The sequence below is a fragment of the Malus sylvestris genome, chromosome 5, assembly GCF_916048215.2.
Source record: "Malus sylvestris chromosome 5, drMalSylv7.2, whole genome shotgun sequence".
NCBI lineage: Eukaryota > Viridiplantae > Streptophyta > Magnoliopsida > Rosales > Rosaceae > Malus > Malus sylvestris.
The window spans coordinates 42,856,937-42,875,779 of record NC_062264.1 but is presented as its reverse complement, the minus strand read 5'-3'; the positions used below and the strand labels follow the sequence as shown (position 1 = coordinate 42,875,779).

Here is an 18,843-nt window from a genome sequence, read left to right as displayed (position 1 = left end):
CTAGTAGCCATCTTCAATTGTTGTTGGAACTGGGTCTCTAGTCACTAAGAAAGTGATGAACCATCCAAATGCAAGGGTTGCATTCCACTCCTGCATCAGAGGACAAAAACTACAAGAAAAGATGTCACACATGCATGGGGGAAAACCAGGGAAAATACCACTTATGCAAGGGGAACAAGTAAGGCAAGTGAAAATGATACATTGAAGCATGTGGCGACAAGCGTAACAAACACGTGCTGATTCATTCCCGACAAAGCTAAGAATCACTTGCCACGTGAAGCTCCTCATGATCCAATTTCATTCAAGATGAAGCCTCGACGACCTTTGAAGAAATCACAAGTCCGATTCAAGATTAAGTGTCCACCACCCTTGAATCAAATTCAGCTCCAGATAAAATGAGTAAAATTCAGACATTTGATGCAAGTCTAGCAGAAAGCCCTTCAGCCCAATTCAAGAAATAGCTTGTGAAAAGTTAACAACAGGTAAAACACCTTTTTCGACAACTTTTTTTGCTAAGAGACTGAAGCAAAATGATCAACAATTAGCCTAAATGATTTGAAATCAGGAGAAGATACTCATAAGGGGATCATCCAAAAACAGATCAAGATTTTAACGAGGCAACTGATGTTGTTATGTGGGCATCCAATGGGGAGTGTTGAAAATACTGGTGGGTTAATGAATGCCCACAGTGATATTGAAAACCTTGGTAGAATTTTTCAATGTCCACACATAGATTTTCAATACCTACACAAAGTGATGTAGACTTTGGAAATAAAAGAGATTGTATTTTCAAAGTCGTGCTGTAAATTTCAAAATACAAGAATATGTTTGTATGGAGTTGCTCTATAAATAAAGCGCTCCGACTGTTATCAAAATATACAAAGAAGTAATGATGTTCACGGAAGAGGAAGAGAGAGAAAAGAGGAAGAGGATAGGAAATAATAGAGAGTTATCTTTGTACTGCTATTTTTCAAGACTCTCAATGAAAGCACCATTGCTGCCCTGAGGATGTACTCCAGTCACACTGACTGTAGAGGAATCTCGTAAATTTTGTATCTGGTTTCATTTATGCCACTGCACACACCGTCAATTTTACAAAATATTTTCAATTTTTTTGTAATATCCTCATTAATTTAAAAAAATGAAATTATTTATCTATGTAGACACATTTTATCTTTGAAGAATAAATTGACCACCACCTACCAATATAAACCCTAACTTATACTGCCATTGCCATTACCATTACCATTGGTGCCACCACCACACCACAATCGCGTCACCAGCACCACCAACACGACCACTACAACCACCACCACAAGCATGACCGCCGACGTTACTACGTCACAATCGCCATTGCCATCACCACCACTATAAACACAACTGCCAACACTACCATCACAACCACCACCATCATCGTTGTCGCCATCCATACCATCATTTTTACATTTGTTGCACAATCACCGCTCCCTCCACCATTGTTGTTGTCATCGTCCCCACTATCATGTCCACTTTATGTTATTATATATAATTTTATATCAATTTTACATTAAAATTGATCAAACACTTTTACACTGTTTTCGTACTCACAACACTTTTATGAATATAGTTTATCAAATGCTCAACAACTTTATTTTGCAGCTAATTATTCTTAAAATATAGCAGAAGCAGCTTTAACAAAAAGCACATCAATCCCAAACTGGTCCATAATCATATAGTATGCATTTTGACAGTACTTATTCAGCAATCAGCATCCACATAAATCATATATATTACATGGTTGCTTCTAACTTTCTAAAGAAAAACTTCAATGAGGGATCTCAAACCAAATATTGGTGTCACCTTGTAGCCGCTGAAACCAGCCTCCAGGAAGAGCTTTTTCCAGTCTTTCTCGCTCCTCTCTCTTCCAGTGACCACAACCATCATAAGCAGATCAAACAAGAGCTTTGCTTCGGTTATTTCATGCTCATCTTTCTCTTCATTTATCACTATGTCTATGATTATAACTTTCCCTTGGCCATTGCTTGCAATTGCTTCCCTGCATTTCTTCAAAACCTTCAAGCATTCCTCATCGCTCAGAGCATGCAAAGTCAGCTGCCAATTACCCAATTTTCACATCATATAACCAAAACCGTCTTTGTTAAAAACTTAAAACCGCTTTTATTAGCAGCAGTCGAAAATTTAACACAATTTTAAGTGCTTTAAAGAAAAGTACTTGGAACTTCTTCCTCAATCACCATTTCGAAAAGCAGTTCAGCTCCAGGTCCTTTTAACCCATAACCGCATTTGTGGCATGTTTAGTTGGAGTCCAGAAAACCATGAATGATTCAAGTTTGAAATAAACATATCATCTTGGTGATCTAAATACTTAGTTGTTCATGTATGCCACTAAACTTTTATGCCAAACGTTACTGAAAGAATTTTTTGCTATCTGAAAGCGCTTTTAGCCATTTTTAACTACTTCCAAACATTACCATATTCCATTCCATCTTGTTATAATAGGCTAAATAGTTGATGCAATTACATATAGTCAAAACGGAAGATAATTGAAAAGTCGAAAATTTGCTTACCTTGAGGAAAACAGCATCCGCTGGAGGGATAACCTGGAACATGTCTCCTCCAACAAACTTCAAATTCTCACTGTCTGGCAAATCAGCAACAACGTGTGGAAATTCAAGAACTGTGCATTTCAGTTGAGGGAAAGCGTCACAGAGAATCCTAGCAACTTTTCCAGTCCCACCACCAACATCAACCAATGAACTCAATCCATCAAAGATTGGCTTGCAATCTCTAATCACCAAGTTCATCATTCCAGAATCACTAGCCATTGCCTTGTTGAAAAGACTGTTGAATTCAGGGTTTCCTTCCCCGTATTCCCAAATCCCCATCCCATGAGCGCTCTCGAAAGGCGTGACCTCGCTTCCTCGGAACCAGTTTCCGAGGAACTGCCACGGTGCTGCGAAAGCTGGATCGAGCATCGCCACAACGAACGGAGACAAGCTGGGTACTTTGTCTTTCAGGAGGAGCCTAGAAGACGGTGTGAGATCATAAGCCTCTTCTTCTCCTTCATCTGCTTCTACATGATTTTTAGGAACTTGTTTTCGTGCAAAGAAGCCGGAGTGCACCATGAGGCGCATGAGCCGGTGCACGTTACCGGTTTTAGCCGGGTGGATCTGAAGTGCTGTGACCAAGTCAGGTAGAGAAATGGGTTGTCCGTGGCGGTCAATTATGTCCGGTATGCCGAGCTGCACTACACACTTGAGTGACATAGAAGTTATGAAGCTGAATACATGCTTGTACAAATGGGACTGTGCTCCAAACAAATCTCTTGCTTCATCTCCCTCCATAACTATTCTGAAAATTCTTTAGTCACTAACGAAGCAGCCCGGTTTTTATACAACTAAACTAAAGTCATCTCCATCTGAAAAAGCTATACATAGCTCCGTTGACAATTATAGTCATCCTAAACATAGCCGTCAATAATTATTAGTTTTAAGCTTATAATTTAAATTTAGTGATTAATTAATTAAATTAATCGGATGTTTTCAAATTTAGCCATTAAATTTAAATTAATTATTGTAACTGAAAAGTTAGCTCCTAAAAAAGGCTATAGGGACTAAATTTAGCTAGCCTGATACCCCTCTAGTCAAATAATGACTTGTTGTGCTTTATAAAATTATAGACCAGCCATCAATTAAAGATAAATTTTTGGACAAATCGAGTCACTTTTTAACTTTTAAACATTTGGAGAATCTAGTCATTGTGGTTCTGTCACGGGGCGTTCATATGTGCAGCGTGATAGAGAAAAGTGTCATGACCGAATGATGAAAAATTATTTCATTGAGTGTCCGAGATTTCCTGCTCATGATTTTCGAAGGTGGTTTCGGATGAGGAGAGAGCTTTTTGAAAGCATCTTGAATGCAATTGTCAATCATGACCACTACTTTGCAAGGAAGCTAGATGCCACATGCCAACAAGGTCTATCACCTCATCAGAAGCTCACATCTGCTTTTCGCATGCTAGCTAATGGGTGTTCTGCAGACTCAACTGACGAGTATTGCTGACTTGCAGAAAGTACTGCTATTGAGAACCTGAATGTAAGGCAATTGAAGGCATATATGGAGAGAAATGTAAGAAAGATAAATTGGAAGAATTTTAAGAGAAAAATGAGTTTTGTGTGGATGTTTGAACAAATACATATGTATTTATAGAGTTTTTTGATGAATTTTGAGTTAAATATATTTTTTTAATTATTTTAGTCGTTGGATTTAAATTTGGGCCATTAGATTTGATTATATTCGATCTTAGCCGTTGGATTCAATGTATTTTAAAATAACATATTCTAAAAAAATTAAATTTAAATCTTGACCATTGGATCAACCAACGGTCCTTAAAGCCCAGCCATAGGATCAAAATTATAGTCATTGGGTTTTTGTGGGTGGCCGACACACACCTGGCGACGGGGCCCACCCTGTCGGGAAACCTTTGCAAGCGCACCGCGTGGGGCGCGTTGGAGAGTGGGCGGGCTGATACTGGCCCAACAACCCGCGAGTCCACTCTCATAGGGGGGAATTTTTTGGGGGGGGGGTATTTGGCCCAGCTTTGGTATTTGGCATTTAGCCCAAAGTTTTAGCATGAGTTGGAGAGTGTTTTGGGGGGGGGAATTTGGGGAAAATTTTAGCATTTAGCCCACCTTTGGAGATGGTCTAATCCTCTCTATTAGAGATGGTCTTAGAATCATGATATCAAGAAATAGTCAAGAAACATATAACCCTCCACCATATTGGATATCCCTAAAGTACGCATTATATTACATCATTGCTAGAAAGATAAGATAAGACTTTAAGAAAGTGGCATTTTTGTAAAAAGCAGACAATAATTGTGCACTACCGTTAATTGATATTTGTCGGTAAATAAAAATATTAATCCAACTAATATAAATAATAAATCCAGTACCTACTAGGTAATTTAATCCAAATAACAGTCTCTATTGTTTTATCAAAAACAACAAAAAGGTAATTGTGTTGGGGTTTGGTTGTGCGGAACCAAGATTCAAATAGCAATTATATTACAATACAAATCACAGTTGAATAAAATAAATAAGAAATAAAGAACTAAAACATTTTTGTACTTCAATTCTTGTACCACCACACATTCAGATAACAAATATCTGAGCCAATCCAATCAAATTGACTATTCAAGCCTCAATGTCAGTAGACTTTGACTTTAATATAAATAAAAAACCAATAAAAACTAGCACATACTAGGGGTGGGTTCAAAAAACCGAAAACCAAACCGGACCGAGGCCGAAAAAACCGAACCGAAAAAAAAAACCAAACTGAAACTGTCAAACCGAACCGAACCGAATCTGGTCAGTTCGGTTTCAGTTTTTGAGGTTCGGAAACCGAACCGATATATATATATTTAATTTTTTTTTTCAATATTATAAATAGTTTAGTCATACAATCATAACAAAACATAACCTGTTGCCAAGTTGGTTTCAGGGAAAATTTTCAAGTTGCAGCGCAAGGTTTCGAACCCTCATGCCTCCAACATTTCAGAAAAGTTTTTTAATTTTTTTGAGAAATCAACAAAACCCTTTAAGTTAACCCTAGCCACTAGCAATAGCAGCCACACCTTTTATTCATTCCCCTCTTCCCTATCTCGTTCCCTTCCCTGCCTCCAGTGTAACCCTAACCCAGTAACCTTCTCGCGCAGCCGAGCCTCATTTTTGTCTTTCTCAAACTCTCTGTCTCTCTTGGTCTTGAATCCCAGGCGACCCGCGACGGCGCGACCCTTCTCACTCTCAATCTCTCACACCTCGCCCTCGCCGTGAGCTTCTTCTTGCAGTTTCGAGCCCCAAAAATCAAACGCCGCGGCAAACAGGCGCTGAAAAATGGATGGGGGGAGTTCCGGCGCTGCTTCCGACGCTGCAATCGAAACCCTATGAACCAGAGGATGGTGCTTCGGCGACCTCGAACAAGTGAAGGCGATGATCCTGATCCACTCCGCCTTGTCCGATGACACGCGTATTGTGGTGGATTCGGTGGAGTTGGAGCTCACCAACATGGACCTCAAATCCATCTCCTTCAGGTCCTTGCCCGACCCACATACCCTCCGAAAGTCCTCTCACCTCCTCGGCCCCAAAGTCCTCCAGGTATTGACTCCTCTCCGTAATTTCTCTCGTGAATTTTCTGGGTTCACTTTGCATTTTCTATTAATCTGCCGATTTTCTGGATTTATTAGTGTTATGAAGTGACTGAGACCTATGAATGTGTGCTCATTTTCAGTGTGATTGTTTCTTGGATTCCGATTCCGCCCCACAGAAGAAGAGTTGGTCCACTATTACTTGCAGATGAAGCTCGAGGGATACTCCAAGCATATATATGTCGAGCTGTGAATAGAAGTTAAGAGCTGCGAATTGAAATTAACTGCATGCATATATATTATTATCTGCTCGCACAAAAAATTATTTCTAATTATCATGCTATGTCTTTGATTCTGGCAGTTATGGATACTCCAAGGAAAGATTTGTCTGGTCTTTGATATCTGCTGTTGGTATCTTTTGGCAGTTATTATTTTTTTCTTTCTAATATCTTACCGTTAATTTCTTAGATTATCTATTGTGTTTGTAAATTCTATTGCGGTTTTATAGAATTTGTCTGCCTCTTCCTCAGCCCCCTCCAAATATTCAGTATGCAGCTCTTGTGATTAGTTGCTCATTTATTATTGAAGGTACAGCTTGATGCATTATCTTTCAAAACAATGATGGGAAGCCCAATCATATGATTAGTTTTGGAAAAAAACCGAACCGTTGAGAACCGAACCCAGCCCTAGCACATACGATTATTTTTATTTTTTATACATCTTTTTAATTTTTAATCATTAGATCAGATAAATTTAAAAATAATAATAAACAAAAATTAACTAAAAATGTGTAAAAAATAAAAATAAAAATGTAAATAGTATACTCCAAATTATTTTGTCCAAAAAATAAATTTGTCAAATTAGATGAGATTCAAATTCACATTAGAGTACAAAAAGAACACTCATTTTCACCACAACGATCAAGAACCACCTGCAAACTAATGCATAATTTTGGGTTGATTGTAAATTGCACAAATCAAAGTACTGGAATTATATCTATCAAAATGTGAAAATGAAGAAAAGTCCCCCAATTATCTATCAATGCAAGAACAATTATTTAATTAAAACTAAGGGAAAAGAAATACTAGAAATAGTCACTTGCACGTGTGGGACTGTCATGATTATTAATGCTTGTAAAACTACAAAGAACTATCAAAACAAATTTACACACGACTGATTCTGCCTTTTTTTTTTTTTATGCTAATAAACTGATTATGATTATTTATGCTTATAATATTTACAAAGTAGTCAAAATTAATATACATATGTGTGCGACCAATCATATCACTCTTTAGAATGAATTATATTAAATCATTATTAGGTCCCTTTGGTATTTTTTTTTTTTACAAAAAACTGCTACACTTTTCAGTTAGGCAATAAAAAATGTTTGGTAAAAATAAAATATCCTGCTCTTAAAAGCTTCCTTAATAAAAAATGGAGTTGAGCCTAAATATTTTCAATTTTTGTAACACTTTCATTAATTTTTTTTTTAAAAAGAAGAAGACATTATTTATCCCTTTAGACACAATCACTTACCACTACAAACCATAACCTCTTACATCACCATTGCCATTACCACTTATATTGTTGTCAGCACCACCACACCACAATCATGCTGCCACCACCACAACTACAACTGCCACTACCATTATTGCTGCTACAACCACCATCATAACCACAATACTACCACCATTGTTACCTCAGCACCACCACACCATAATCACCTTGCCACCACCACCACAACTACAACTGCCACTACCATTATTGCCGCCGCCACCACCACCATAATAACCACAATTGTCACTTGTCGCGTCACTACCACCATTGTTACCTCTGCAAGACTGCAACACAACGACCAAACCCCTTTATTGGCACCACTACCTCCAGCATCACAACCATTACTCTTACCACCGTTGTCATCGTCATCGTCCCTACTATCATGTCCATTTCTATCATTGTATAATTATATCACTTTTTACATTAAAATTTACCAAATAATTTTACACTGTTTTTCATTCTCACGACACTTTTATAAATACAGTTTATCAAACGCTCAACTACTTTATTTTGTAGTTGATTATTCTTAAAACTCAGCATCCACTTAAATCATACATATTACATGGTTGCTTCTAACTTTCTAAAGAAAAACTTCAATGAGGGATCTCAAACCAAATATTGGTGTCACCTTATAGCTGCTGAAACCAGCCTCCAGGAAGAGCTTTTTCCAGTCTTTCTCGCTCCTCTCTCTTCCAGTGATCACAACCATCATCAGCAGATCAAACAAGAGCTTTGCTTCGGTTATTTCATGCTCATCTTTCTCTTCGTTCATCACTATGTCTATGATTATAACTTTCCCTTGGCCATTGCTTGCAATTGCCTCCCTGCATTTCTTCAAAACCTTCAAGCATTCCTCATCGCTCAGATCATGCAAAATCAGCTGCCAATTACCCAATTTTCACATCATATAAACAAAACCGTCTTTGTTAAAACCGCTTTTATTAGCAGCAGTCGAAAATTTAACACAATTTTAAGTGCTTTAAAGAAAAGTACTTGGAACTTCTTCCTCAATCACCATTTTGAAAAGCAGTTCAGCTCCAGGTCCTTTTAACCCATAACCACATTTGTGGCATGTTTAGTTGGAGTCCAGAAACCCATGAATTATTCAAGTTTGTAATAAACATATCATCTTGGTGATCTAAATACTTAGTTGTTCATGTATGCTACTAAACTTATTGTTGGAGCAATCTTAGAAAATATGAAAAAATAACAATATAATTTCAATGATAATAAATCCAATTCACAACATCAAGTATATATGAGATTAACATAAACAACTAGAGAGAAAACTAGAAAAACTGACAAACTTGGAGATTGAGGCTTGCATAAATGCAATGTCCAAAAGACAAAATTTCGCTCATACTCTTGTGCTTGTAGTTCGTTAGGCGTCCGTCTTCCAGGATTCAACAATCTATGATCCGAAGTCAAAGCACTTCAATCTTCAGACTTTGGCAAACGTCTATATTTCGTACTCTCCAGACACGACTTGGAATTTGACTAAAAAAGAATAAAAGACCTCGGAGAAAACTCTACTCTTAATTATTTAGACAAGTGGGATGGTTGAGTTTATATCAAACTCAAGCCACCCCTTTTGAAATATTGTGATTGTTGCCTAAAGTTCTAACGAACAAATGCAACTCCTAAATTTGAATTCAACTATAACACTGGACTCTTATTTTTCATTCACACAAAAATTAATATTATAAAATAATACTATAATATATAATTTCCAACAATCCCCTAGGGCTGGATTGGTATGGGATACCGACCCAAAAATGGGATCCAGAATCCCAAATTGATTCTTTTTGGGATGGAAATCCAAATCCCGATCTCAAACCGAAATTTCGGTATTTCCGAATTTCAGGATTCCCGAAATATTTTCGGGATTTTGGTATGGTTTTGGGATTCCAATTCAATAGAAATTTGGCTTCTTGTTAATGGAAGAAGCTGATAATTCAATTCAAACTTGCAGATCGAGCATGCAAAGCAGAAAAGAAATAGAACATGCAAAGCAGAAATCGACCATGGAAATCCAGAAATCCAAATCAACCAAATCCACATAAAATTAATCCAGAAATCCCCTGAAAATTAATCAAGAAATCCAAATCCAAATCTAAACAATCAAAAGCTCTAAATCGTAAATACCTAATTTATAAATCCTCATTCGAACACTAATTTAGAGAAAGCTTCAGAGAGGATAGAGAAAGAGATGGATCGAGCTTCGAAGATTTGAGAGAGCTTTCGGCAGTAGCTCATTCCTCTCTTTGCTTCTCAACACGAAGAGTGCTGCTCTCTGTCTCAAAAGTTAAAACCAACTCAAGAGCTTTCGGCAGTAGCTCCTTCCTCTCTCTTTCTCTCTCTGCTTCTCAACACGAAGAGTGTTGCTTTCTGCCCCAAGAGTGCTACTCTCTGCCTTAAGTGCTGCTCTCTACGCCTTCTGTTAGTGGGATCCAAAAGGCTCCTGCTTTTGAGTTGGGAAATGGGAACCGTTTTGTTGCCTTTTTTTTAATATTATTTTTTTGTCTTCTGTTAGTGGGAGCCAAAAAGCTCCTGCTTTTGAGTTGGGAAGTGGGAACCGAAAGCTAAAGAAACAAAACATTTCGGGATTTCAGGATTACCGAACAAATGGGATTTGGAAACCAATCCCATACCGAATACTTCGGTATTTTTCGGGATGGGATTACCGAACTTCGGGATAGTTTTGGTTTGGGATTTTTTCGGTTTGGTTTGGGATTTTCAGGAATTTTTTCCAGCCCTACAATCCTCCACATGAATGAAAAATTGGAAGAATTTGAGAGTACAGGCAGATAAGAAATGCATCAGGAGATGTATCTTTTGGACTTGAACCTACTCTAATGAATACTTATCGGATTTACTTGGTGACACAATGGATGAGGAAGATCTTGAACTGTTCACTGCTTCAGTAAACCGAGACAATAAGCAACACACATCTCTTATCCTAATTTATTACGATTCATACGATTGTGTTCATTTTGATCTTGAACAAATCCTGAATTCATGAGAGCTTCAGAAAATTTAGACATCTCATTCTCATAGAAGCGATCCACTTCTACTCTCACATAGGTGACCATTGATTAAGAATAGTTTGCTCTATTCCTCTTATGAGTAAACTGCCGATTTGCCCCCTGAACTATCACCCAACTTTCGATTTGCCCCATGAACTTTTTGATTGGAAAATTAAGGACTTAAACTAATTTTTTTGGCCGATTTCCCCCCTACCATTAGTTTTTCATAGATTTCATCCAAATTAACGTTAACTCTTATCGTGTGCAAACCACGTAACTCTCATTTGTGGACAAAAGCGTCATTTCACTAGACATTCAGACAAAAAAGCTATAGAATCACACATATTTGCATAGGTTTATATTTTAGAAATCTAAGATTTTCAATTATTTTAAAGAATGAAGCGACCGAACTACCTACACATGTTGTGCATATGCTTCCATTTAACAGAAATTTGGATGGAATGAATGAAAAATTAACAGCAGGGGGCAAATCGGCCAAAAAAATTAGTTTAAGTCCTTAATTTTCCAATTAAAAAGTTCAGGGGGCAAATCGAAAGTTGGGTGATAGTTCAGGGGGCAAATCGACAGTTTACTCTTCCTCTTATTTATAAGATAACAATGTCATTAAGTATAAATATACATCCTAAAACTTTTGCAGACAACATACTTCTTCCATCATAGAAATGAGGTATATAGTGTGTTAGCTCATTTGAATCATGCCCAACTAGTTTTGCCTATTGAACTTAGATTATGGGATCTCCAATCAACTAAGTAAGGTTTATGTCTAGCTGATTCATTAGTTATGTTGACTTTAGCCTCATTCCCATCGATGATCAACTTACTCTTTAGTCAATCCTTTAATAATTGGTACCACTTAGGTTGACTATCTTTAATGGTATACACAATCCATCTTATGAAATTATATTTCATACGAAGTAGATTTACCATGTAAGTCCACAACTATACATGTTGGGACTTTAGTAAGTAATTTGCTAATATTTGGGCATACTCCCTTACTTAAGGTATTTGTAGGAAGGTCTTTAACTCTTCATACCTTAAAGTCACTCATTATAAGAGATAACTGTTTTTATATTATCTCTCTTTTAAGAAACAAATTACTCTTATTTGGACATCGTGTTTAGCCATTACTCGGCTAAATTATCACAAAGTACATCTTCTCTAGCCTTACCTAAGGCTATCTTCAATTCCAGTATACATTATGCATTTGCACATCCAAATGTACTTTGACTTCAAATTATCAAAATTCAATTAGTCAACATCATTGAATTCATAACATGTTCATTAACATTATTGCTTATTAAGCATCATCATGTCTATATTAATTGTATATACTTACTCAATAAGCATCAGTTTTAGTGCTTCATCATTCTCTTTATGAAATACCCCCACACTTTCTGTCCATTCATTGTTTTCTACGACGATGATAACTCATCTAAAAATGAGTTCAAAGATTTATAATTTGATCAGTAACAACAAATTTTATTTCGCGCTTCCAAGTCCAAATTATTAATCCCTTGGGCTTCTTATCATTCATAATCATGACTGGTAGGAAAAATCCAGTTTTTAGTTATGCAACTCTTATTAGAAGTGCTCATCATTCTATAAATATGCTTAACTCAACTGATTTTACAAAAACACTAGAAAACCTCAACGTTATATAAGGTTTCTTTTCCTTAATATTGCATAAATATTAAGAAACAAAGACGGATTTCAAGTTTCTCTAGCACTATGGCTTTGAAGCCTTCACATATAAGCCAGTTTCATTTTAGTGACAATGAAATCAATGGTTCTCTTTGTGACAACAAAGTTCTTAGTCACATACGGACATAAGGGGGTTATCTTCTCTTTCGTGAAGAAAGAACTTATCGCATTGTGGATTAAATGCATCAATTCAAACTCATTTCTTTCTGGAAAAGGATCTGAGTTCACGAACTGGTATCACTGTAACCATTCAAAATTTGTAGATAAAACAAATTATTGAATCAAGCCATTTCACTTGGCCTTAACCGACACCTATTTTCAGTGTAAGCGTAAACCGACCATACTTCAGCATGGGGCCTATCCTGGCCACATTGATTTCAAATGATGCAGCGATTTGCAATCCCATCAAGAACCGTTGTGTGATTTCTAAATTCCTCCATCAGTACAAATATGTCTTGCATATTTTATACATGCAGATAGTAAAATAATTTAAGGACTTATGAAATCTTACCACAGCTTATTATCCACATTCTAATAACGATGTCTCATTTTTCCAGAGAAAGGAATTGGAAACACCGACAATTAGTTATTTAAACTAAACTACATATATGTATAAAGGATCAACATGTGTTTTACAGAAATATGCATGTATCATAAAATCAAACTTCAGTGATCCAGATTAATGCATAAACTAACCTTCCGATAAATTATATAAGAAAGTGCATGATCCTCGTGGCATGTGTACATGCATGCCAAGTCAATTAATAGTTAATGAACAATTCGACACGTACCTCTTACGGTGTGAAGGGTCAAATTTTCAAGGACCTCAAAAAAGATGTTGGGACCCCTCTTTTGTTTGAATCAAAATCATTCAAACCAAAATGCATGAATCAAACTAGTTTCCAAAAAAAAAAAAAATGCATGAATCGAACTCCAATAAAATCTATTCTTTTTTTTTTAATGTTATCTTCATCAACATCGTTAAGAAACCATTTAACAGGCACAACGGTTGGCAAGATTTTGAATTGGCAAAACCAATAACATATCACAAGAACTGATCATCATTCTCAATGTCTAATTTTTAGAGTATTGAACCAACAACAATAACGTTAAATGGCAAAAAGAATTAAATAAACAATACCTTAACAAACTGCTCATGTGATTCTTAATGAAGATGAAGAACAATACCTTCACATCAATTTGCATGTGTCTCAAAGTCTAAATTTTAAACGGCAATTTCACTAACATATATTCAGATCATTCTTTTCTACTTTCTCAATATAATCATTTCTTAAATCCATATTTGTCTAATTATTGCATAAGAATTTGTCTTTAGATTGTTGGAGCAATATTAGAAAATATGAAAAAATAACAATATAATTTCAATGATAATAATCAAATTCACAACATCAAGTATATATGAGATTAACATAAACAACTAGAGAGAAAATTAGAAAAACTGACAAACTTGGAGATTGAGGCTTACATAAATGCAATGTCCTAAAGACAGAATTTCGCCTCTACTCTTGTGCTTGTAGTTCGGTAGGCGTCCATCTCCTATGATTCAATAATCTATAATCCGAAGTCAAAGCACTTCAATCTTTGAACTCTAGCGAACGTCTATATTCCGTATTCTCCAGACACAACTCGGGATTTAACTAACAAAGAATAAAAAACCTAAAGAAAACTCTACTCTTAATTATTTAGATGAGTGGGATGGTTGAGTTTATATTGAACTCAAGCCGTCCCTTTTGAAACATTGTGATTGTTGTCTAAAATTCCAACCAACAAATGCAGTTCATGAATTTGAATTCAACTATAACACTTGACTCATTTTTCATTCACACAAAAATTAATTATTATAAAATAATATTATAATATATAATTTCCAATACTTTTATTCCAAACGTTACTGAAAGAATGTTTGCTATTTGAAAACGCTTTTAGCCATTTTTAACTACTTCTAACATCACCATATTCTATTCCATCTTGTTATGATAGGCTAAATAGTTGATGCAATTACATATAGTCAAAACAGAAGATAATTGAAAAGTTGAAAATTTGCTTACCTTGAGGAAAACAGCATCCGCTGGAGGGATACCCTGGAACATGTCTCCTCGAACAAACTTCAAATTTTCACAGTCTGGCAAATCAGCGACAACGTGTGGAAGTTCAAGAACTGTGCATTTCAGTTGAGGGAAAGCGTCACAGAGAATCCTAGCAACTTTTCCAGTCCCACCACCAACATCAACCAATGAACTCAACCCATCAAAGATTGGCTTGCAATCTCTAATCACCAAGTTCATCATTCCAGAATCACTAGCCATTGCCTTATTGAAAAGACTGTTGAATTCGGGGTTTCCTTCCGCGTATTCCCAAAACCCCATCCCATGAGCGCTCTCGAAAGGCGTGACCTCGGTTCCTCGGAACCAGTTTCCGAGGAACTGCCACGGTGCTGCGGAAGCTGGATCGAGCATCCCCAGAACGAACGAAGACAAGCTGGGTACTTTGTCTTTCAGGAGGAGCGTAGAAGACGGTGTGAGATCATACGCCTCTTCTTCTCCTTCATCTGCTTCTACATGATTTTTAGGAACTTGTTTTCGTGCAAAGAAGCCGGAGTGCACCATGAGGCGCATGAGCCGGTGCACGTTACCGGTTTTAGCCGGGTGGATCTGAAGTGCTGTGACCAAGTCAGGTAGAGTAATGGGTTGTCCGTGGCGGTCAATTATGTCCGGTATGCCGAGCTGCACTACACACTTGAGTGACATAGAAGTTATGAAGCTGAATACATGCTTGTACAAATGGGACTGTGCTCCAAACAAATCTCTTGCTTCATCTCCCTCCATAACTAAATTGAATTTTACGGCTTAACCTCGTATATTTCATAATTCTGAATAAATAGGTACATACAATCCTATTTGTAAAAGGAAACAAATAAAGGACATATTATCCTTCCTAAGCAAGACTCTAATAATTACAGAATAATTACATTCTTTTCTCCTAACTATTGACTTATTCCAATACTCCCCCTCAAGTTGGAGCATAGATATCACTCATGCCCAACTTGACTAGTGAATCATCAAAACGCCTACGACACACGGCATGGGTAAGAATATCTGCAAGTTGTTCTTCTGAGTTCACAAACGGTATTGACACAATCTTCTTCTTCAGCTTTTCTTTTATAAAATGCATGTCAACCTCCACATGTTTAGTCCTATCATGCTGTACCGGATTCTCAGCTATTTCTCTAGCAGACTTATTATCACAATACAACTCCATTGCTTCTGTCTGTTTAAAACCGAGACTCCAAAGCAACTTCTGTAGCCAAAGAATCTCACACACACCCTATGCCATTCCCCTATACTCGGCTTCAGCAGAGGATCGTGATACTACATTCTGTTTCTTGCTTCGCCAAGTGACCAAATTACCTCCAACAAATGTAAAATACCCAGATGTTGATCTTCTATCAGTCACATCACCTGCCCAATCAGCATCGGTAAAACCTTCAATTCTCATATGTCCATGACACGCGTACAAGATCCCTTTACCAGGTGCAGACTTCAAATAAGCCAGGATCCTCATTACTGCCGCCATATGATCCACACTTGGTGAGTGCATGAATTGACTCACTACACTTACAGCATAGGCAATATCCGGACGAGTGTGAGACAAATAAATTAGTCTTCCCACCAGTCTTTGATACCTACCCTTGTCAACCGGTTCTTGATCTGGATAAATCCCCAAATAATGTTTTTCCACGATGGGAGTGTCCACCGGTTTACATCCCAGCATTCCCGTTTCTTTTAATAAATCCAAAACATATTTACGTTGAGACAAGAAAATACCTCTAGATGATCGAGCGACCTCCACACCAAGAAAATATTTCAAATCTCCCAAATTCTTCATCTGGAATTCGGCAGCCAGGTTTCGTTCCAGCCTCATCATTTCTTCTGTATCATCACCCGTTATTATCATATCATCCACATAGATGATTAAGGCCGTCACTTTTCCACTCCTCCGTTTCACAAATAACGTATGATCTGAGTGACTCTGATAATACCCAATTCTTCTCATCACTTGAGTGAATTTTCCAAACCATGCACGAGGCGATTGTTTAAGTCCGTAAAGTGACTTTAACAATCTACATACTCCGGTTTTCCCTCCGGTATTGAACCCTGGAGGAAAATCCATATATACCTCTTCTTCCAAACTTCCGTGGAGAAACGCATTTTTTACATCAAATTGTTTCAGTGGCCAATTCAAATTTGCAGCTAAAGAGATTAGAACCCGTACCGTATTCATTTTCGCCACTGGGGAGAAAGTCTCCTGATAATCAACACCATAAGTCTGAGTATACCCCTTTGCCACTAACCTCGCTTTATACTTGTCTACTGATCCGTCTGCCTTGTATTTAACTGTAAAGACCCATCTACACCCAACTGGCTTCTTCCCTTTAGGTAGCTCGGTTATCTCCCATGTATCATTCTTATGTAATGCCATCATTTCTTCATCCATTGCAGCAGCCCATTTAGGATCCTTCAAGGCTTCCTTAACTCTAGTTGGTGCCTAGATTGCTTCTACATTATTCACCCAGGCTTTGCGTTCCGGGGAAAGGTTCGAACACGACACATAATTAGCTATTGGATACTTCACTTTTCCTTCCGGAGAAAACCTGTCAGGAGGAACACCACGATTTTGCCTTGGTGGCAACTTATATGTACTCACAATGTTATCTGAATTAGGTACATGATTATCAGTAGTACTTACCTCAGGGATATTCAGAGGAGATACATTGGACGACACTATCGAAGAAGAGAGAGAGGGGGTTGTTGATTCGGTAGGTAGTGGAGTGACTGGGTCGACATGAAGCTGCCGAGTTTCTTCACCACCCACGGCAAGCTGTTGCCGAGAGGGCTCAGGTGGCTGTATAACCCTCCAATGCTCGGCAGGCTCATGTGGAGAGCCTTCACGGCTCCTTTCATGTGGAGAGCCTTCACGGCTCATTTCTGCAGTATGCCGGGAGCTTTCACAGCTCCCTTCTTCAGTACACTTTGTTCCTGAGCTACATATTTCCAACCACCCAAGATCACCGATAATAGTCTCCCCCTAGTGATCTACCATAGAAATATTCGGACTCCGAAAAAGTAACATCCATAGTCACGTACATATGACGAGTTGCAGGATGGTAGCACTTATACCCTTTCTGTTGAGGAGCAAAACCAAGGAAAACACATCGGTGGGCACATGGATCCAACTTACTTCGATGAATCTTATGAATGTGAACATAAGCGACACATCCAAAGACACGAGGAGTAAGAGTATGGGTGGACACAACTGGAACAAACTCTGTTAACACTTGGAGAGGTGTACGAAAATCCAACACCCTGGATGGCATACGGTTAATGACATATACAGCATAAGTAACGGCATCATGCCAGAACTGGTTAGGTACAGATGCCCCAATAAGCAAGGCACGGGCAGTCTCCAAGATATGACGGTTTTTTCTCTCTGCAACTCCATTTTGTTGTGGGGTATGAGGACAAGTAGTTTCATGCAAGATTTCGTGATCCTGGAGAAAAAGAGACAACTCGGCACCAATATATTCACCTCCATTATCATAACGAAGAACCTTAATAACAGAGGAATATTGTGTTGCAATCATTTTGGAGAATGATTGAAACACCATACTCACATCACTTTTATTTTTTATCACATAAATCCACGTCATACGTGTACAATCATCCACAAAGGTAACAAACCATCGAATGCCAGACAAAGTACTCACAGGAGAGGGACCCCAAACATCAGAGTGCACAAGATCAAAAGGTAACAATCTTTTATTCATACTGGAAGGAAACGAAGCACGATGACTCTTCGCGAGAATACATACTTCACAATGTAAGTCTGATTCTTTTATTTCATGAAATAAACTAGGCAACATACGCCTTAAATATCCAAACGAAGCATGTCCTAACCGACGATGCAATAGCCACACTTATTGTAAATTATTGATACGGGATGCTCGAACTGCATTAGCTTTGCCAGGAACGACGTCATCCACATAGTACAACCCCTCTCTCTTAGTGCCACGCCCAATTATCTCCTTGGTCTGAATATCCTTAAGTAAACAAAACAATGGATACATAAGTACAACACAATCTAATTGCTCAGTAACTTGAGGAATAGATAACAAATTATGAGACAACGAGGGAACAAGTAGGCAATGATGAAGAGGAAGGGCCGGCGTGAGGTGCACAGTGCCGGCCCCCAAAACCGGTGATATTTGTCCATTAGCAGTTGCAATACATTTCCGAGAACTCGTTGTCATACTAGTAAACAAATTCTTATCAAAGGTCATATGATCGGTTGCACCTGAGTCTAGAATCCAACCTGT

The 18,843-nt window shown here is 37.7% G+C and overlaps 2 protein-coding genes and 2 long non-coding RNA genes across 4 annotated transcripts; 2 read left to right on the top strand and 2 right to left on the bottom strand.

The window, feature by feature from the left end:
* Nucleotides 1–1,606: 1,606 nt before the first annotated feature.
* LOC126622273 (probable O-methyltransferase 3) lies at nucleotides 1,607–3,434 on the bottom strand. The gene is made up of 2 exons (XM_050290963.1): nucleotides 2,568–3,434; nucleotides 1,607–2,091 (listed from the first exon to the last, which is right to left on the bottom strand). Exons 1-2 carry the CDS (start codon nucleotides 3,342–3,344, stop codon nucleotides 1,792–1,794), a joined length of 1,077 nt encoding a protein of 358 aa, XP_050146920.1. The 5' UTR covers nucleotides 3,345–3,434; the 3' UTR covers nucleotides 1,607–1,791.
* Nucleotides 3,060–15,284, top strand: LOC126622276 (uncharacterized). The gene is made up of 2 exons (XR_007623387.1): nucleotides 3,060–3,193; nucleotides 15,145–15,284. It is a non-coding gene; the product is annotated as an uncharacterized LOC126622276 (long non-coding RNA).
* On the top strand, nucleotides 5,439–6,671 carry LOC126622275 (uncharacterized). Its single transcript, XR_007623386.1, has 2 exons — nucleotides 5,439–6,154; nucleotides 6,288–6,671. It is a non-coding gene; the product is annotated as an uncharacterized LOC126622275 (long non-coding RNA).
* Nucleotides 8,100–15,321, bottom strand: LOC126622274 (probable O-methyltransferase 3). Its single transcript, XM_050290964.1, has 2 exons — nucleotides 14,519–15,321; nucleotides 8,100–8,581 (listed from the first exon to the last, which is right to left on the bottom strand). The coding sequence occupies exons 1-2, from the start codon at nucleotides 15,293–15,295 to the stop codon at nucleotides 8,282–8,284; spliced, it is 1,077 nt and encodes a 358-aa protein (XP_050146921.1). The 5' UTR covers nucleotides 15,296–15,321; the 3' UTR covers nucleotides 8,100–8,281.
* Between the last annotated feature and the right edge of the window lie 3,522 nt (nucleotides 15,322–18,843).

Excerpts from the sequence above, each read along its gene's own strand:
- LOC126622273 (XM_050290963.1), bottom strand. The coding sequence starts at position 3,344 with ATGGAGGGAGATGAAGCAAGAGATTTGTTTGGAGCACAGTCCCATTTG. Across the intron at positions 2,092-2,567 it reads CGGATGCTGTTTTCCTCAAG|CTGACTTTGCATGCTCTGAG; the intron begins GTAAGCAAATTT and ends GGTAATTGGCAG.
- LOC126622274 (XM_050290964.1), bottom strand. The coding sequence starts at position 15,295 with ATGGAGGGAGATGAAGCAAGAGATTTGTTTGGAGCACAGTCCCATTTG. Across the intron at positions 8,582-14,518 it reads CGGATGCTGTTTTCCTCAAG|CTGATTTTGCATGATCTGAG; the intron begins GTAAGCAAATTT and ends GGTAATTGGCAG.